The sequence below is a fragment of the Chionomys nivalis genome, chromosome 22 (genome assembly GCF_950005125.1).
Source record: "Chionomys nivalis chromosome 22, mChiNiv1.1, whole genome shotgun sequence".
Lineage (NCBI taxonomy): Eukaryota > Metazoa > Chordata > Mammalia > Rodentia > Cricetidae > Chionomys > Chionomys nivalis.
Window position 1 is genome coordinate 41,261,674 of NC_080107.1, and position 20,625 is coordinate 41,282,298.

Here is a 20,625-nt window from a genome sequence, read left to right on the forward strand (position 1 = left end):
GCAGGCAGTTTGTGGGGAGCAGGGAACTTACACAGTACAGCCCCAGAGAAGGGATGTGGGTGGTAATATAACCCCCTTATCCTGTATCCCTGGATGGAGGTCTGGGGAGGGGCTCTTGCCCATCTTCTGAAAGAGACCCCTGGTCTCAAGGTGCTTCTCAGAGTTCATTTATACAAAAAAAAAAAAAAAAAAAAAAAAAAAAAAGGACCAAGTACAGCAGTGACTGAGACTGGACAGTGAGGATGGCTGTGCCCTCTGGTGCTGTGGGACCCAGGTTTCCTTGAGATGGGGAGACCAAGTTCCTCCTCTTCCTGATGGCCTGATGCAGGCCATGACCGAGTTCCTGAGTGTTGATCCTGTTCCATGTTGCCCACTCCTAGGTGCCTCGTGGTCTTGGGGGTCAGCCCACCTGCTGAATGGCCACATTCAGGAGGCACAGGGACGAAGTGGGAAGTTACAGGGGGTCCTGGGTCTAAGGCCTGTGACAAAAAGGGCTTCCTGTTTCCAGGCCCCAGTGAGAGCCAGGCCAGCAGGGGAGCAGGACCAGATGATGTTTGGTAGGTGGGAGGGAAGGGTCTTCTGTCTATCCTCCAGCCTCTGCTTCTCACCTGCCTTCCCCCAGCTCCCCTGCCCCTGTGGCCTGTGCTACTGGGCTGGCACAACCCCAGGCTCCTTAACGGCAGAGTTCTGAGGCATCTGGGAAATTTGTAGAAAGGTGTCCCTCATGGACTGGTAGCAAGTATCCACAAGCGTGGTGACATCGGCTTCCGTAAGGCCGCTGGTAGGGACAGCATCCAACACTTGTACCCTGATTGTTCCTGGGGAGGAAGTAGTGGATGTCAGGGACTTAGAGGCCCCACTTACTGCTACCCACCCTCCTCGCCTGGCCTCCGACTGCCCAGCCTCTCTTCACCAGAGCCAAGCCAGCATCCTCAGCTCCTGGGCGGGGCACATATGCTTGTAATCAAGGCAACGTGGAAATGTTTCAGTAACTCCACCCTCCCCTGTAGCCACTGCCAATGACTCAGGACATCTCTGCCCCTGAAAGTGCACTCAGTAACCCCCGAGTGTCCCTTGTCACACTTGGTCCTACAGTCCTCCATGGTGCTGAGCATCGGGGCTCAGATGCTGGAGATGTCTGACCCCGCTCTGACTCCCAAGGCAGTGTCACATAACCCACATGCAGGGTCAGAGTACAGGCAGAGAAGCCAGTGACGTAAAGGAAGAGCCAGAGGCTGCGTTTGTGAGCATAGGGGGAGCCCAGACGGCTTACAATTCCCACCCTTTACCAGCAGGGGTCACTACTGGTCCCTAATTGTGCTGCACTGTCTGGACCAACAGTTATCTCAGGAACTCAATTATGTTTGGAACCTGCTTTTCAGTTTGAAAAATTGAAAAACCCGCTTAGAGCAATGAGATGATGCAATGCTGGGCCGACATACAATCATTCATTCAATTCATTCATTCATTCATTCATTCATTCCCCACCCAGATGTGGGAACTTCACTACTAGGGGTCCAGGACTCCGTCTGCTAAGTCATCCTCCGCTACATAAGGAGTTGCAGGCCAACCTGGGGTACATGAACCCGTCTCAAAATAAATAAAAGAGAGACCACGACAGACTGGTGAGCTCCTGTGCGGCTCTGGTGGGCTCACCTGAGGTGAAGAGTTTCGTCTTGACGTTGTAGAAGGAAGAAAAGGACGAGTACACCACGGGGATGATGGGCACCTGTGGACAGGGACGCATGCTGAGGGACGACGCTACAAGGGCTGACCCCTCCATGCAGGTGGCCTGGTGTTTCATACACTCACCCTGTGTAGGAAGCTCTCGGGGCTAACGTTTGTCAGTCCCCCTCACCCCCCTCTACGCTGGGACATAAAATATCCTACAAGTGGAAGAGTGGGATTCCATTTAGCACTGGGGAGGTGCACGGTGCTGATCCTCCCCTCCCAGGACATTAGGGGAGGGGGCTGGAGCCTGTTGGTATTTCTGGAAGGCCCAAGGGTCAGCTCCAATGATGACAGATGGCACTGGGGTAATAATTAACCCTGGATGCCAGAGCCTGGGCGGGAAGGTAGGTAGGCTGTACCCTGGGGGAGGGGCAGGAAACGCTATATCCGGATTCTCCTGCCCCTACCATAGCCCCCAGTCTCTCTCTTTTCCCAAGATCAGAGGTCACAGTGCAGTCTCCTGCTCCAGCCTGGGCTTCCCAACCCCTTGGAACTAGTGGGGGCTTCAGGGAAAGGGTACATGCCATCTTGTATGGGGTTTGGGCGTAGGGGCCCAGGAGGCTGCCTGCTACAGGGGCAGAGGGGGCTGAGGTTTGCCAGGCGGCAAATGATAAAGCAGGATAAAAATCCCTGTCTCTGTCCCCCATTGGTGGCTTTCACACAGTAGGGACCCGCTGATCCATGGCAGACGCTCAGCTCAGGGACACTCCTGATACCCACTGTCTTCTCCCACCCCAGGCTGAGGGGCAAGGGAAGTCCAGGGTCCAGGACACAGCTCACTTGTGCTGCTCAGGACTGGGTTTGCCACTAGCCTGTGCCTGCTCCTCAAGCCTCATCATGATCAAGCCAGGGCCTGGGGCATCGGGGGAATTTCTAGGCACAATCTGCTTTATCATGCTGAACAAACCACCTACTCACTGGCCCCACTCCTACTTTTCATGAAATCCCAAATGAAGGAGACCACCCACCTGGCCAGCTAGGGTGTGGGGAGGCTGCTGTTCAAACTCCCGGAGCTGTCAAGGGTCACCAACCTGCTCAGATGCTAGGGGCTAAGCTGGTGGGGAGGCCCTTTCCCAACGTGGTGGAGGAGGTCCCTGAAGGCCAGCAGTCCCCAGTCTGGCTGGGATATCATCTTTAACCTTAAACCATCCTGACCCATATCCCAACCCCCGACCCCAGAAGGGCACAGCTTGGCCTACCTGGGCCTGGATGGCCAAGTAGAAGGCACCTTTTTTAAAGGGCAGCAGGTCCCCATTGTCGTTGCGGGTTCCCTCTGGGTAGATCCACACTTTGAGCTGCCAGCAGAAAGGAGAAAGCTGCTTAGCCACCCCAGAGAGCTGGACTGCCCTCCCCAGAAGGCCACCTTGCCTTGCTGTGCCTATACTCACATTGTCCTTGACCATGAGGTCACCCAGGTCGGCCATCAGGGACATGGCAGTTCTGGCACGCTGGCGGTTGATGAAGTAGACACCCCCAAGGTACATGATGAGGCCCACAGGCCCTGTGAACAGCAGCTCACGCTTGGCGATCTGTACACAGCGCTTAGGGAGTATCTCCATGAGGCCTATGGAAGGAAGAGGGAGATAGAAACAGCGAGAGACAGAAACGGAAGAGAGACGATACATGGAGACAGAGATGTGGGAACAGTGAGAGAGGACGGGAAATGTGAGAGAGATAGAGAGACATAGTAAGAGATGGAAGCAGGCAGGGGAGACCAAGGAAGCAGAAACGAGAGAGAGACAAGCAAGACAGAAAGACCCAGAGAGGAGAGAAAAGAAGTCAGCGGTGGAAAGGCAGAGATGGAGATTGAGAGACACAGAGAAAGAGATGAAGAGAAACGGGGAAACGAGACACAAGAGAGAGAGAAGGGGATACAGAGGGGAGAATGGAAACAAAAGATAGGAAGAGAGACACAGACAAAGGGGGCGGAGTATGGGGAACAAGAGAACAGTTTCAGAGTCCAGCTTGGTACTCCCTGGGAAGGAGGGGCTGGTGGCCCACCTGTCAAGGCCCTGTGTCTCTAATGCAGTCCTGTGCCCCGTGTCTGACACAGCCTGCTGCTTTTACTGCCCAGCTTGAGGGAAGCCCGTGGTTAGAGAGACACATAAGTCTTGTCCTGCAAACCAACTCCAGCAAGAGGACCACCCAGCCCACCCCGGACCTGTGATGAAAAAGGCCACCATCTCTGTGGCCAAGCCTTGATGACAGCCTACCCATCATGTCCAGGATACTCTGGTGGTTAGAAATGATGACACAGGGACCATCCACCTCCAGTTTCTTCTGGCCTCTGACCTCAAAGCGAAGGCCATACACGTACTTGAAGGACCGCACGAACCAGCTGATGATGCTGAGGGCAGAGATACCAGTAACCAGAATGAGCCAAGGGAGGGATTAGAGAGGGGCAAGCTGGGGAGAGGGTACAGGAGGCAGCACGGGACAGGAGACTTGGGCAGAGAGTCCTGGGGGCCAATTAGCTCTGCTGCCTACCCCCCAAGGGTACTCTTTCATTCAAAAGAGACCTACAGGCACTGACAACAGGGTGGCTTATCTCCTGCTTTGCCTACTAGAACAGGGGAGTAGAGGTGCCAGCACCCAGACCCTAGCACAATCCATTCTACATGTACATTAGTAGATGCCATCACAGGGTCCCCAGCAGTCTTGAGGGAAGGGGCCCTTACAGTCTGCTGAGTGCCTGCCGGGTCCCCCGCAGTTCTGAGGGAAGGGGTCCCTTACAGATTATAGAGCTATCTCTAGACAGTTCAACCAATTTGAAGCTGGTTCTTTACTCTTAGTTTTTAAAATAGTACGGGGCTAGGTGGTGGTGGCAGCGCTCGGGAGGCAGAGGCAGGGGGGATATCTGTGAGTTCAAGGCCAGCCTGGAGTACAGAGCTAGTTCCAGGACAGGTTCAGAAGCTACACAGAGAAACCCTCTCTTGAAAAACCAAAAATAAGTAAATAAGTAAATAAATAAATATGTATGGTAAAATACTCATGCCGTAAAAATTTCCATTTCAACCACCTTTATGCACATAGCTTAGTATGTTAAGGTCATCAGTGTTAGACTGCTTACTACTACTGTCTGTCCACGGAACTTTCTCCTTCCAAACCAATACGATGTCCCCATAACCCCCCACTGCTCTATGTCCTCCCAGAGCGTCTGACTCTGGGACCTCATACAAGCCTGCAAGGCTTGTCCTCATCAAGAACCCACCAGTGGGGAGAGCAACTCTCACCGATGGGGAAACTGAGTCTTAGGGAGGCAAAAATGCTAATCCAGATGACACCAGCCACGACTCTAGGCCTGGAAACCTGGAGCACCTCCTCCCAGTCTCAGCCAGCTTGGGCTGTCTTGTTTCCAGGCCAAACCTCCCCATCTACTGCAGGGGCAGGCAGGCTGGTTTTAGACCCTCCTGAGAGAGTGGTCAGGGCTTGAGGCCTCACCCATTGGTTCATCTGTAAGTCACAGCTGCTGGGATCCCCGGGAGGCTCCAAAGGGACAGGGAAGGCGACTTAGAGAAGAAAATGTGTCAACACAGGAGAACCCTCCAGTCTCGCCAGCCATCAAAAGTACAGAGAGAAGCAGGAAGGATCCTGGCCCGTTACTCAGATGCACACTAGGAAGGCTAACAGGCTGGCACACAGGCACCTGACCACTCTCTGGGCTATAGCCAGATGTATCTAGAGGGCGGGTTGGTCGTTAGCCAGGTTCCCAGGAAGTCTCCCTAAGGCAGTGCCACAGAGGTGTGGAGATAATCAAGATCTGAATCAGGGAATCTGGAAACACCAGCACCGTAAGGCAGAGGCCATGCAACAGTATCAAAATTGACTCCCTGAAAAGAACACATGATTTCTTGGAGAAGGTGTGTATGCTGGGGGTGGAACCCAAAGCCTCTGGCAGCCAGCCACACCCCAGACTCAAGATGAAAGCTGAGCATCCCTAAAGCTGCATCTGAAATGCTTCGAAGTTTCAAAGTTTCCAGACAGGGTGTCAAAAGTGGAAAGTCCCACATCTGAGCTCATGCGAGGGACCACAGTCAAAGGCAGGCACAATACAGATGTTCTAGGAAGTTACCTCTGGGCATGTCACACACACACACACACACACACACACACACACACACACACACACACACACGGTTCAAGTCCAAGATACCTCATTAGAAATGTATAAATCCTTCCAAATCTCAAATCATCCAAAATCTAAACTTTATTTCCAAGTTTTCTTTTACCCCCTTCCCCTGGCCCTTTTTGAGACAGGGTTTCTTTGTGTAACAGTCCTGGCTGTCCTGAAACTCACTCTGTAGACCAGGCTGGCCTGGAACTCTTGAACTCACTGAGATCTGCCTGCTTCTGCCTCCCAAGTGCTGGGATTAAAGGTGTGTGCCACCATCACCTAGCCTCTTTTACTCTTTAAAAAAAAATAATTTTTTTTTTAAACTAGGGTCTCACATAGCCTAGGCTTCCTAAGTAGCCAAGGATGGCCTTGAACTCTTGTTCCTCTTGCTTCTACAGATCTAATACTGGGCTTACAGGAATGCAGACCACATCTGGCTTTATGCATTGGCAAGTACTCTACCCGCTACACTATCTTCCCTGTGAGATTCTTAGGTAAGGGACAGCCAGGCAGCCTGCAGTTGTCACTACAGACCCCTGAGATGCTGCTGCACAGGGAAGAGTCTCCAGCCACCTCCAGACTGTGCCCTCTGGTAGTGGCACGCACATGGATACCCCCTCTCATACTGCATGGTGGTGGGGGCGGGGGAGGGGTGCAGGGTTTCATGCAATACTAAGCAAGCATGCTACCACTGAGTTACATCCCTCAACAGCCCTCCCCAATTTTGGTGACAAAACAGACATGACATTTATCATTATGGGTTAGGAGCATGGTTCAGTGTCAGAAAACTGGACCAGACTGCATAAGACCCTGGGTTCTAGCCATCCATCAATTAACAAATAAACGAGTTTTTCCCAGATGAAGGGGCCAGCTAAGTTCTACAGAGACAGTGTAGCTGGTAGACATTAGACGTTTAGGCTGGAATCCTTATTCTAACAGGGGAGAGACACCACCAAGGACCACACCTAGGACTTCAGGCCCTTCATCCAGCTCAGCTAGGACACAGCTACTGGGTAGGCCCTTACGCCCACTCTACAAAGGCTGCACAACAAACTCAGGTCAGCAAGGTTAGTGACCTGTCCCCAGGAATGAGGAAGCCACGTGGACCCAAGTCCACCTCTTAACACTGCTTCCAGCCAGGTGAGGTGTACGGTCAGAGGGCACTCTGGGGCAGGGCCATGGCTGCCCACATACCAACTGGATTTGTTGGGTTCCAGAAGTCCATCCTGAGGCTCTCTCTGTCCTGTCTGCCTGCTTTGCTGGCTTGGCAGCCTGGCCCCACTCAGCCACAGAGTGGCTCCCCTGAAGGGATGTGTCATTCCCAGTAGGACAAACTGAGTTGCCAGCCCAGTTTAGACTAGAACCGCCCTTCTTCTTTCCCCTAAAGGAGCTATAGTCCCCAAGCCCTGCACCTAGCATGAGATGCAAGGTCCTTCAATGGGCCCTGCTGCCTCTCAGCAGGGGCAGAGCCAAAGCCATTGGAAGCCCAAGTGCCTGGGGGCAGAGTGAGTGCCCAGCCTGTTGTCTTGGACGCATGGCATCCTGGATGTCAGGCAGTGTCCCCTTGGACAACTCAGCCTGTAATTCAGAGCCTGGCTCACCGCATTCCATATGTGACCGGACTTCCCTGAGTTTGTATCACCACCTGTGCAAGGGGAAGGACGCACGGAACCACCTTCCACGGAGCTGACTGATGTCATCACTCCACACTGTGGACCTTTGTCAACAGTGATTTGGTGACTGGTCAAGGGCACAGTAACACCAAGAGGGGAGCCCTCTGACCTCCTTGGGCCCCTCCCCCAGGCGGGCTGGGAAGCAGTTCAAGGTTAGGGCCCAGCTGTTCTGACCCTTGCCCTCACTTCTGGTCTTGAGTAGGATGGGTGGGGAGTTGGTAGGTGGTTAGATGGGGGCTTCAGCGGCCAACCAGACCTACATTGCTGGGAATGGGCATGTGGGGGACCACGGTCGGAAGATCCGAGTAAGGACACTTGGCAGGGCAGTTTTTTGGCAAGTGTCACAGGAATGAAGTACAAGACGGGACAGGAGCTTGGGGCTAGGGTAGGACATCTAGCCTGGAATGGAGGCAGTAGGAGCTAGGGATCAAGAGGAGAGAGTACAGAGAAAGTAGCAGTGGGGACTGACCCATTAACCAAAGGCAGACAGAGCTGGGCTTCACTGTCCTCAAAAAGTCAAGATGCCACCATTGCTTCAGGGGAGGAAGGGACCCTTCCTGTTGGCAATGTTCTATAGACTCCTACGCTGCTGCTTGCCTCCAAATGGCCAGGACTTGCCAAAATGCTGCTGCTCTTATGGCCCATGCCAGAGCTAGGGAGTAGAGAAGGCGCCCGCTTATTGCAGCCACTAGGGACTCACTCAGTCAGTGCTCAAATCTAAGAGTTCTGTCTAAAAACCAAGACCAGTTTCTGAAGGTCCTAGGTATCCACCGTCCCCCATGCCCACCCTTACCCCCAATAGGACACAATGCAGTCACAGGCTGCATCACTACAGTTCTAGGTGGCTATCCAGGGCTGGGAAGAGAGGCTGTGTGTGTGTGTGTGTATGTGTGTGTGTGTGTATGGTTAAATTTTCTTGTTTAGGTGACCCAGCTTTGCAGCTGAGCAAAATTTTATATAGCTACCCAGGGCTTTACGCTCTCTTAATCACATGGCATAATCAAAGCCTCTGCCTCCTGTCACCCCACTCTGGTCTACACACAGCAAAGGGCTTCCTTGGTCTTAGTCCCTAAGCCATGTCTGATGTCAGATGTAGCTTCTGTGTTCCTAATACTGCTCCTTGCATCTCAGAACTCTGGACCGAATGACAAAGGCTTCCTCTAAAATCCAGGTGCAGAGTGGGATGCCCCTCTAGGAACTCGGGATCTGGCTTACAGCCCTATAATGCCTTCAGATTGTACCCACAGCCCTTAACACAGCAGTTCTCAACCTGCGGGTTGTGATCCTTTGTGTGTGTGTGTGTGTGGCGGGGGTGGGGGGATTGAAAGACCCTTTCTCAAGGGTTGCATATCAAATATTTAATTTGGCTTCATAACAGTAGCAAAATTACAATTATGAAGTAGCCATGAAATAATTTTATACTTGGGGTCACCCCAACATGAGGAACTATATATTACAGGGTCGCAGCGTTAGGAAGATTGAAAACCACTGCCTTAGTGTGACTGTGTCCAGCCATGGGCAGCAACATCACAGCTGAGCTGGCACTGAGGGATGATAACAGAATTTATTATAGAATTGCCTTCTGGGGTTTGATTCCCAGTTCTCCCTGTGCTGGCTGGGGGAGCTTGGGCCCTCACTTCCCTTCCTCCTAACTTGCTTACCCCCAAGCCTTACTCTCAAGTAGCTTTTCCGAACCTCAGTCTCATCTGTTGCCCAGGTCGACCAGCACCTGCAGCCCAAAGTTGACTGACCCCAGCCAGGGAGGCCCGAGATGGGGATAGAAGCCTCCACCTCCCAGACACCCAGTCCCTTTCTCTGGCACTCACCCCTCTCTGGTCACACCTGGAGGATGGCATGCTCACAGGTGCCTGCTGTTTCTACCTCAACTTGTTGCTATTATGAGGATTTAAGACCGGAACCTGAGACTGGGCAGGGAGGTGGGGAGCAGGATACCCACCCTGTCCTCTAGCCTTCCCTTCCCACCAGCAGGAGCAGAACACCTGCTGTTACCCAGCCAATGTCCCAGGGCCCCAGGGCACACTGGGAGAGGATGCTGGAAGGCCCACAGAACCCCAGAGGAATCCGGCAGAGGGCTAGGGGCCGGGGAGGCACAAGACACTCTATTCTGGTTTGATCAGCCTGCCATATTCAGTCACCACCTCAGAAAGGCTGCCTGGATTTGACTCCGGGACAGCAGTGGTAGACCACCCGGGCAGGCCACACAAGAGCACCAGGAGGAGGGATCAACTGCAGATCTTTCAAGTCAGAGGCTGATTGAAAAAAAAGCTTAGATCAACCCCACAGCTGCATCCCGATGGCCTTGGGACTAGACATGACTTTCTGTGATTTGGTTCAGCGAGAGCATCAGCTCCTCCAGATAAACACATACGTGGCCCCCGGCTGCTCTCAAGTGCCCGGGGGAGGCCCTCTGCTCACTGACAGCACACACACACACACACACACACACACACACACACACACACACACACACACACACACTCCCGCTCCCGCAGCCCGGCTTTAATCTCAGGTCAAGCAACAGGAAATGTAAGGGTCGCCCTGCCGGTTCCTGCAGCCTGCTCCCTGGGACGCGGGATGGAGGTAATAGATCACTCCAAACCCCTGAAAAAATGAGGATCGGAACCCACGAAATATGATTGGTCAGAACAGCGTCCTAACGCCAAAGACTAGCAAGGCCAGGTACAGCAAGCACAGTGTCAGAAAATAGTTCCTATAACCACCGCAGGGGAGGTGGGGCATCAGGGGCCACAAGTCCGAAACACCCAGCCAAGACCAAGGCCAGGACATTGCAAAACCCACCACCTCAACAGTCCAAACGGGGCAGAGAGAAATGTAGCAACAGTCTCCTAGGAATGTGGGCAGGGAGAAAGGACCGGAGGCCCTTTTCTCTCAGGCAGCCCCTATTAGCAGGTTAACTAACTCAGCCTGATCCCCTTATATGTACCCTCTGCCTATCCACTAAGCTATCCTTCTCTGGGAGATGGCCAGAGGAGGGTTTGGTCACAATCTGTCCCCTTCTTCCTTCTTCGCTAGCAACCCTGTTCCAAAGGCAGCTCACCCCCGCCCCGCCCCGCCCCGCCCCCAGCCCCCCAGCCGCCAGAAGTTAGGACAAGGGGAACCTGTAGCTGCACCTGGGCGCAGGTGTCTTCTCACCTGCGGAGAGGTGGGAGCATGGACCGGAAGCCCGGCACCAGGTCTGGGTTTCCCAGCTGGTGAAGCGGGACTGGGCCTGGCCCACCTTCGCTCGGCCCTCTCCCTCTCCCAAAGCTAGCGGCGCGCGCCACCCACCACCCCACGTTGCGCGCAGGGGTCGCCGGAGGGCTGAGCCCCTCTGCCGTGCCAAGCACGGGCGCATTGTGACGCGCGTTCCTGGGGACCCGGGACGGGAAGCCGCGGCGTCGGAGGCTAGGGATCGTGAGGACAGCGGGGCGGGCGGGGCAGGAAGGAAAGAACGCGAGGAGCACAGAAGTTAGGGAAGCGGAAGCGCGCGCCCATCCCGGCGTCCGGCCCTCTTGCCTCATGTTATCCACGGTGCGGCCGCCGTGGCGCAGCAGGCAGACGATCGAGGCCACGGCGGAGAAGGACAGGCAGAGCACGCAGTAGAGGCCGATCTTGACGTAGAACCTGGCGGTGCGGCTCAGCTGCACAAGTAGTAGTAGCAGCAGCAGCGCCGCCGTCAGCCACGGCCACAGATCCATGGTGGCCGCACCCCAGCCCCGACGGCGCCGCCGTCCGCCGCCCGCTGGCCGCCTGTGTCCCTTTTGAGGAGCCCAGAGGGTGGAGGGCGGGCCGGGCTCGCAGCAGGAGTTAGGTGCGGCCGCCCCGCCCCGTCCCGTCCCCGCCCCGCCCCTCCGGTACTGGCCCTGCCGGGGGGCACCGCGCCCCACTCCGCCCCGCCGCGTCCCAGGCGCGGACCCCGCCTCCTGCTACCCGCCGGGTGTTGCCCTCTCCGCCCCGCCCCGCCCAGCTACCCTGCCACCCTGCCCCTTGTGTCCGGTCATTGAGTTTCCCTCACTCGTCCGGAGGCTCCCATCTCTGAGCAGCCGGGTGGCCTGGGCTCTGGCGCTGCCTCCCACGCCCCTGCACCGCGGCCCAGAACCGCAGCTCCCCAAGGGCGTGCTGCCGGCTCTAGGGACGTGCCCATTATGCCAATCTTGTCACTACACAAAGGACCATTGAACGGCTACTGAGTGACCAATGGTGACCTGGCTGGGCCACCTGGCTGGCAGCCTTGGCCCTTTAGGTCGCCTTGAGCAGGGAGACTGAAGCCCCGTCCCATGATGCACAAGCTAGGGGAGGCGGGATTAATGAGAGTTTTGGAGCTGGAGTGGGGGTGTTCCTGGGGCAGTGTGTCACTGGGGACCTTCTGGTGCCCGGCCAGCTCAGTAGAACCAGTAGCCTAGCAGGGCCCCTTGTGTTTGGTGCTCACTGGGACACTTGTCTCTCTCCTCTCAGTCCTGGTAGTAAGAAATCTGCCTTGGGGTTGCAGGCCACACATATATGCCCTTCCCAATCATTCTCAAAGCAGACAAAGTGCATCTAGCTTCCTTTCTGGAGAGGTCAGCCTGCCCCTGGGAGTGGGGCTCAGGATGGCTGCAGTTTGCCATGTGCCCAGGGGCTTGCCCGTGCCCAGGCAGTCTGAGGGCATCCCTGGCCCCTGATTTTTCTCAGATACAGAGATGATAATTGTGACATCCACCCACAGAACTCTGCTGAGCTTTCAAAGCAGAGCCGAAAGCTGTGCCAGCTTGAAGGGTGGCTAAGGAACCACCGCGAAAGTTTCCCCCTAGTGGTGTTCTCCATTTTCAAAAAAGACATGAACACAAGGCCCTCTTCTTCACACCTGTGGGCATTTTGTGGCTAAACCTATCAGAGTAGTCTCTCCTTGCTGTGCTCCAATCCAGCCCTTGGCTGTCATCATTCCATCAGCCGGAGCAGCTGAGCTTGTCATTCTCCACTCAATATTACCCCGGTTCCAGGCCTGAGACGGGGCTCCTGTGCTGGTGAGGCTGCTGGGAGGGCAAGCCCAGGATTTTCAGCTTCTTGGGGAGAAGACCGGGAGATGCTCAGAGACCCCTAGGATACCAGCTGGGAGGGCTGAGTCCTGAGATTCCCAGGCATCCAGTCCTCACAGCTCTGCAGCCCTCTCAGGAAGGGGGAGGGGCTGCTTCCTTCTTGCTTTTTAAATTCTAACCCACCAATGTGTCTTTTTATTTATTGAGCTACCGTAGTTCTGTCTTTGAAGTGTTTAAAGATGTATGAGTGTGTGGTGTGCATGTGTGTATGTATGTATCATCTGCATGCTTGGTGCCTGATGTCAGAAGAAAAGCATGCTGGGAACTGAAACTGTGTCCGCAACAAAAGCAAGTGCTCCTAAACACGGAGCCATCTCTCCAGCCCAGTTTGTTTCTGGAGCAAGGTAGACCAGGCAGGCTCCAAATGCCCTACCTAGCTGGGGATGACCTTGAATTCCTAAACCTCCTGCTTCCACCTCTCAAGGGCATTTGCCACCATGCCAAGTTGATGATACAGAGGGTCCCACCCAGGGCTTTGAACATTCATGCATGCTAGGCAACATGTTATTGATTAAGCTATAACCTCAACCCTGACCATGATTTAGTTCTTGTTTTGAGGCAAACTCTTACTGTGTTCCCAGCTGGTCTTCTGAAGCTCCTGGTTCTTCCCTTAGCCCCCCAGATAGTCCTACACACTTTAATGTGGCCCTTCCGTTTTTCCTGGCCCTTCATTCCACCTCGTTTTTGTTTTCTTCCTCCATCCCTCTGCGCCGTTATGCCCTGGGACGTGCGTAGATTCTCAGCAAAACTCACAAGAGCTAAGGTACTGCCCTATTTTACTGTGTAACTGAGGCCTGGGGGTAAGTGACCAGCCAAGGAGTGATGAGGGAGGAGGCTGGCTCCACAGACTCCCCCAGGGTTTGGGGAGTTGCCCTGCTCTTCTGATTCCAGGGGAAAGGGTGGCAGCTTGAGGTAGGGGCTTTGGCTGAGGCTGAGGCTGGCATCCCCAGAGGCGAGGCAGTTGGCCCCTCAGAGAGGCAGTCTCCTGACTTCTCTCCAGTCTCTTCCTCCTGTTAGCCCACTAAATGTTGAAAGCCGCTTTCCAGCTTTCATCCTATGCAAGGGGAAGGGTTGTTGCAAGGAAGCTTTCAACAGAGTCACATTCAGAGGCTGTCGAAACACTTCGCTTTTGGGAATGAAGCCTAAGGCAAGTGCTTCTCAGCCAAGGGGGGAGGGGGCACTTCTGGAGGTTCTACTCTGTTTACCCAAGAGAAGGGTAGAAAGGAACCCCTGGTTGGGTTGTGTAAGGAAGGTGGCCCCCACTACCCTGGAGGTGCTGGGGGTGTGTCAAGCAGTCAGTGCCAGGCAACTCTGTGTCCCAGCCTGATGACAGCTGAGAGCCCTCCTGGGCATTTGCTGGGAGGCAGCCAGCCAACACATGACACCAAGTGGCATTGTCAGGGCTGAGCTGCCTTCCTTCCTAGAGCTCGGGGCCCAGAAGGGGAGCCACTGTGACAAGAGGACACTGTGGCAAGCAAGCCTGGACACTGGGTGGGAGGTATGTTTGCCCAGGGAGTAGACAGACAACCAGAGGCTTAGCCCAACCCACCTGTCTCGCTCCCTGACAGTGTCCTCCTCAGGACCTGGTGAGGCACCGAGGTCTTTGTATCTCTTTTGGGGAGCAGGAGGAGGAAAGAGCCATAAGCAGGCAGAGCTCCTTACTTCCTGGAAGCTGAGGTAAAAGGCTGGGTGACTCCTGACTGTGGCGTGCCAGGCAGGAAGGACAGGGTGGGGTACCCACTTTGAAGTCCTGTTGACCTGATTGCCAGCTCCAGGCTACTTGTTTATACACACATGCAGTTTCCTCCTGTGTAAAATGCAGACGCTAGCCTCAACTAAGGGGTTGAAAGAAAACCTGTTGCCCTGTGCTTCTGAAGCATCAGGTGGGGGTGCAGGTACATGCAGGGGGCCCTCATGACCTTGCCCAGGAGAGAGAAGAAAAGCCTTGGGTGTGATTGGAAACAGAGCAGAAATGCCCTCTGTGAGTCCAGTTCTCTCTGGTGGGAGACTCCAGGGGATTTTGCTCCTTATGGAAAACTCAGAAGTAGAGGAAGCTGGAGGATAAAGAAGAGAAGGAAGAAGAGAAGGAGAAGGAAAGTGAAGAAAAGGAGGAGAATGGAGAAAAGGGGGGGGGGAGGAAAAGGAGGAGAGGAAGAAGGAGAGGAAGGAGGAGAAAGGACATGGGAGAAGGAGAAGTGGGGGAGGGAAAGAGAAAGAGGAGGTGGAGGAACAGAGATCCGAGGAGGAGAGAGGGCAGAGCCCAGAGCTCTGCAGAGGAACTGACTGCAGCCTGTCCCCTTTGGGTTTTCTTGGAGAGCTTGGGGCCCCTTGGTGGATGTGTCACAGGAACACCGATGCCTTCCCTGCCACCTGTAAATAAAGCAGCCTGTGAATGTTTCATGGGCTGGTGCTTAAAAATGAATGAAGTGGGGAGGTATAGGGGGTTCCTGTCTGGGCAAGGAAGGGGGTATCCACAAATTCCCAAGGGAACAGAGAGAGCAAGGGCGCATCAGGGCCGGGTTCCCTGAGGCCTAGGGATTTGTCCACATCTGGGAGATCATACCTCTGGAAGTACCGTCCAGAGTTCTGGGTCTCCAGGCTTGGAATGTGCTACTTTTCTCTACGCTGCGGCCATGGTACCTGAAAAGAAGTAATTTAAGGAGGGGAGGGTTTATTCGATTTCCGGCAGCATCAGGGGCTTCAGGCAGCTGGTCACACTGCTCCTGCAGGCAACGGGAAGCACAGAGAGTATTGATGCTCAGCTTTCTCTCTCTATCCTTTTTCTTCAGGGTGGAGTCAAGCCTGAAGGGTGAGTCTTCCCACCTCAGTTAACTTAATCTAGATAAGCCTTCACAGAAGCCTAGAGGCTTCTCCCCTCGGTGATTTTAGATCCTGTCAAGTTGGCAATCAGTACTGATCATGGGGGGGGGGCATGGGGGGTAGGGCAGAACAGACACCCAGTGTGATGGATGCTGAGGGATTGGAGAAAGTGGGTGGGCCCGAAGAGCAAGAGCTGGCCTGGGAGGCTAAGAGGAGCTGGAATCTCCCCACTGACCCCCCCACATTGCATCTAAGTGATACACTCAGTTGGCTAACAGGAGCTGGAGAGGGGCTCCTGGCCAGCGTCAGAAAATACACTTTGCTGGTCCCTGAACCAGCAACCCTGGTGGCTCACTCACCCAGCCCCACACTTGGACATGTAAAGGAGGCCTAGAAAAGTGAGTAGACATCCCTGGGGACCCCAATAAGTTAAGAGAATTTATTTCATAGTACAGACCCTAAGCCCAAAGCCAAGCAATCCAGTCCTGCCACCTGTCCGCCAGTTCACCTCCAGCCAGTCCCTTCTCTCTTGGTCTGGTCTGTAAAGGGGACAGGGGCATAGATACTTTGGGACATTGCTCTGGACAAGACGTGACTTAGGAGGTTTCCAGCATCTGAGGAGGAGGCAGTGACAGATGTGCCAAGCCCTTGACAGACCATGTTAAAGTCTTTAGACCACCTGACCTCTGGCCTAGCTGGCATTTCCAATGTGGTCAGCTGCACTGGCCGTTCCTCATGCCAGCTGGAGAGGGACAGGAATGGAGCCCAAGCAGGCAGTGCTATCTCCGCCCCCCCACCCCCGCCATGCTGCCCGTTAGGGAGGGGCTGCCTCTGTGTGGATAGTCTTGGGGTGCCTGGCTTTGGCTGCTGTCACCTGATGGGAGCCCCGTCCTCTCTCTGTGCAGCTGGCACCCTGCCTGGTGGGCTCTGGTCTCCTCCCTCCCTGTTATCTGGATTCTAGAGGTCACAGTGGATGTTACCCAAGGTCAGGTCTCATTCTGTGACTGAGGTAAGGATGAGAGAATGGCTGGAGGGCCCTGGTCTGGTCAGCATGTAAGCATGTGACTGCTCCCCTCCAATCCCCTCTAACTTCCCAACAACCCTCAGGGACAGACAGCTGGCGGCTGTTTCGCACTCTCTAGCTACAACTGACGTCCAATAGGTCTACTCAGGAGCCTTGTGGACTCGCGAGCTCCACGGGAACCACCATCCGGCTTTCAGCTTCGCAGTCTGAAGCCCAACTTGGGTCCTGTGTGCCTCTTCTGACTAGAAGTCTAGGTAGGCCCTTTTCCCACCCAGGCCTCTGGGGCCTCCTCTGTCAAGTGGGAGGAAGGACAATACTGTTCTAGCCCTGGTAAAAAGAGACTATCCTTGAGTGAGCTGTTATTGTGGCCTTTTCCCACAGCCCCACTTCCAGTGTGACACCCAAGTGGCCCTTACAGGCTTTCCATGGAGTTCAGAGAAGGCAGAGTAGACCTTTATTCCTTTCATAAGCTAAGTCAGGCTCTGGTGTGGGACTCATGTTTGCCTATGTGGGCAGGGGGAGGGGGTAGGATCCATTCCAGGGTCCGGCCAGGCCCTGTTGTTAGGGGCGGGTGGCTTCTTGTCTACTCCATCCAGCCTTTACCACCATCTCTCTTCCTCCATCTGGTTCAACAGCTGCTCTGGGCCTCCCCCAAGAAGCCCTCCATGAATACCCCGAGTTTGCAGAAGAATTGAATGAAGGATCCTGCCTCCCTATGGAACAGGGAAGATGTAGGCCTGGGTGAACCTGGGAATGTGGGGGTGTTCAGAATGGCAGATCCGAGGCTAGGGTTCACAGAGAAGGATGGCTGAGGGATCTGAGGCCACGGAAGAAGTATGGCTGGTGTGCCTCTTGGATCAGACAAGTATCCAGGCATGTGGAATATTCTTTAAAGAGGCGGAGCACAGAGGTTGTGTAGGACTTCAGGGTCTCTGTCATTCCTGTCTGATCCCCCACTTCATTCTTTTCTCTTCTTTGTTCTATAGAGACCACCTCTTCCAACCCCCACCCCCCATGTGATTGTTCTTAGGCAAGTAGCAACTCCCAAAGGCTGTAATGGTGATTCTTAGCTCCTGACTCATATTAGACGAGTTAAATTCCACGTGGATTCACGACATAAAGGACCCAGGGAGATTCTAACCAGAGGACACACTTGTGCGCGCGCGCACACACACACACACACACCGTGTTGGTTTTAGGAAGTGGATTTATGACTTAAAGGACCCAGGGAGATTCTAACCAGAGGGGACACACACACACATGCACACACACACATGCACACACCCACACCCACACCATGTTGGTTAGGAAGTGAATTTATGACTTAAAGGACCCAGGGAGTTTCTAACCAGAGGACACACACACACACACACACACACACACACAAACACATCATGTTGGTTTTAGGAAGTGGATTTATGACTTAAAGGACCCAGGGAGATTCTAACCAGAGGACACACTTATGCGCGTGCGTACACACACACACACACACACACACACACACACACATCATGTTGGTTTTAGGAAGTGGATTTATGACTTAAAGGGAGATTCTAACCAGAGGACACACATACACATCCCATGTTGGTTTTAGAAGCCCAGGCAGGCACAGATGAGGGCAGGTGTCTGGATGGAGAAGGAAGTTGTCTAGCCTCAGCTATACAATCGTGTGCTGTTCTACCCAGGGCTTGTCAACAACATGGAGTAAGAACGCAGCAGTCCCAGAGCCAGCAGGCCCACTTGTCTGGTCTTTGACCAGCACCACACCCTGGTAGCATGGAGGCCTCAACCTCAGAGTCCTAAGTGAAAGCCAATGAGCCTGGTCCTCTCCTGGTTAAGATGTGAGAGGCAAGGTCCAGGAGCTCAACCCTCACGCCACCTTGCCCCGCCTTGCCCCGCCCCTCCTAAGCCAGTTCAAGAGTCCCCGCTGGGCTGCAGCATCTTCCTCCTGCTGCTCCCGCCCTAGTTTCTGAGAAGCACCTTCAGTCTTCAGGGTGGCCTAGGAAGCTTGCTGGAGTGAACGAAGGAAAACCAGACCTGGTTTCAGATGAGCACACATTACTGTGTTTATCTGAAATTCAAATCCAGCCTGTACTTACCTGGTGACCCCTTGATTAGAGCCTGAGCTGGGGCTAAAGGCACAGCACACTGCCCTCTATTGGATAGGTGTAGGACAGCAGGCACAGAGTCCCCCCCAGTACCTTGCAGTGAGTGGGCTTGGGTTCTTGGCGACTGCCCTGGAGCTGCTGAGACAGTGACTAGCGGTCACTACATAGATCAAGCTGGCCTCGAACTCACAGAGTCCAGGCAGCTCTATCTAACAAAGCTACAGGGGTGGCTCCAATGGTTTTGGGTGCACTGGGCTGCAGAAGGCCTCTCCTCTAACCCTTGGGTGTACTTTATTTCCCGACTGGACTCTTTACCCTACACATGGGGTTCTTAGCTACTTGTGAGCAGCTCGAGCCCCCTGCCTGTGGACAGAAAGCCCATCCTGATGTCCACATAGGGGAGGATAAAACACTGCTGCCCAGGGCTGTGCCCTCCACCTCTGCCCTCCCTCAGTCTGCTCTGGGGACGCTGAGCATGACCTCTGCCCTAGTTTTTACAACTCCTAGGAGCCACTTTCCCTCCTCCCTCTCTCTCCTCCTTCCTTGCCTTTACCCCGCATGTCCAGTGCTCCCCTGAGGAGGCCAGAACTGTGGTGTATCTTTAGGGGTCTTGGGTCTCAACCTCCACAAAACAGCAAGAGCGCCCCCTAACCACACAGGTGCCAAAGTGGGCAAATCTTCAACTCTAGGTGGCCATTCCCCCCCCCCCCACTTCCTTTTTTCTTTTTCTTTGAGACAGGGTCTCTCTATGTAGCCCTGGCTGGCTTAGAATTCACTATGTAGACCAGGCTGGCCTGGAACTCACAGAGATCCTCCTGCCTCTGCCTCACAAGTGCTGGGATTAAAGGTGTGCGCCACCACTGCCCAGCCTTTTTTCTTTGATTTTAAGAGATGAAACATTTTCATCATCCATTCTGGGTTTGGATAGAGCTTAAAATCACTAAGGTCCCTGGCATCAAGCCAGGTTATTCCCTGCCAGGTTCCACAGGTGACTGTGTGTGCTTCTGAGATGCTGTGCAGTACCCCTATGCCTGGGTATCTGGTGGACAAGGCACTCTGTCTAGGATCCACACCCAGTCTGAAGACCTGGGTCCATTCCTCTCAGTGGTTGGTAAGAACAACTCTCCAGCTACTGTGTCCCTCAGATAGGCATCTCTACAACCCCATGGGGGGTGTCAGGAACCTCAGTAGATCTCGCGACTTCTGCCCTAGCCCTAAGTACCTGGAGGAGAAAGTTGAGTGGTCCCTTTTCCTAAGTCCTGCTGGTGGGGGTTTGTGGCATCTCATAGTACCAGCCTGCTGCTTAGGGATGGTGTTCACCACCTTATTGGAATTTGCCTAGTCCAGGTTTGCTGGTCTCCAGCTCCCTAGGATGCTACCTGCTGCCTGTGAGTCCTGGTCTCCTTGTCTGCACAACTGTAGGCCAGTAGACCTGAGACTGATCACTTTTCTGTAAGCGGCTTTCCCAGTCACAAGAGGTTAGTCTCTTAGCTACACTCAATGGTCAGATTCCTTATAGAACTAACAGGGGAGGCCTATAGGCTTATTCTCCAGGGATTGCATTTCTTCTTAGTTCCTTTCCTTTCCTTCTTATTAGTTTGTCTGTCTATTTTTTTAAAATATTTATTTATTTATTATGCATACAATATTCTGTCTGTGTATGTCTGTAGGCCAGAGAGGGCACCAGACCTCATTACAGATAGTTGTGAGCCACCACGTGGTTGCTGGGAATTGAACTCAGGACCTTTGGAAGAGCCATCTCTCCAGCCCTGTCTATTATTTTTTGAGGCAGGATCTCACTATGTAGCTCTGGCTTCCCCAGAACTGTCACTATATAGACCAGGCTGACCTCAAACACACAGAGATCTGCCTGCCTCTGCCTCTCTTTACCTTTGTTGACATTAAAGGTGTGCACCACTACGCCAAGCTGTCCAAGGCTTTCTTGCCTGCTTCCTGGCCAAAGGTCCTGTGTATTCCCCTGACCTGTATTAAAAAGTTGTTCAGTGCCGGGCAGTGGTGGTGCATGCCTTTAATCTCAGTATTCGGGAGGTAGGGGCAA

At 54.0% G+C, this 20,625-nt stretch overlaps 1 protein-coding gene across 1 annotated transcript; it reads right to left on the bottom strand.

Annotated features, from left to right (window-relative positions):
• Positions 1-36: 36 nt before the first annotated feature.
• Positions 37-11,320, bottom strand: Agpat2 (1-acylglycerol-3-phosphate O-acyltransferase 2). Its single transcript, XM_057755160.1, has 6 exons — positions 11,056-11,320; positions 3,945-4,078; positions 3,120-3,295; positions 2,931-3,026; positions 1,657-1,729; positions 37-818 (listed from the first exon to the last, which is right to left on the bottom strand). Exons 1-6 carry the CDS (start codon positions 11,235-11,237, stop codon positions 646-648), a joined length of 834 nt encoding a protein of 277 aa, XP_057611143.1. The 5' UTR covers positions 11,238-11,320; the 3' UTR covers positions 37-645.
• Positions 11,321-20,625: the final 9,305 nt, after the last annotated feature.

What these genes read in the sequence shown, in the direction of transcription:
- Agpat2 (XM_057755160.1), bottom strand. Translation starts at nt 11,237, where the DNA reads ATGGATCTGTGGCCGTGGCTGACGGCGGCGCTGCTGCTGCTACTACTA. An exon ending in GAGTATCCTGGACATGATGG is followed by an intron (nt 3,296 to 3,944) that starts GTAGGCTGTCAT and finishes TTCCTTCCATAG; the next exon opens with GCCTCATGGAGATACTCCCT. An exon ending in ACTTGGCCATCCAGGCCCAG is followed by an intron (nt 1,730 to 2,930) that starts GTAGGCCAAGCT and finishes CCCTGTCCACAG; the next exon opens with GTGCCCATCATCCCCGTGGT.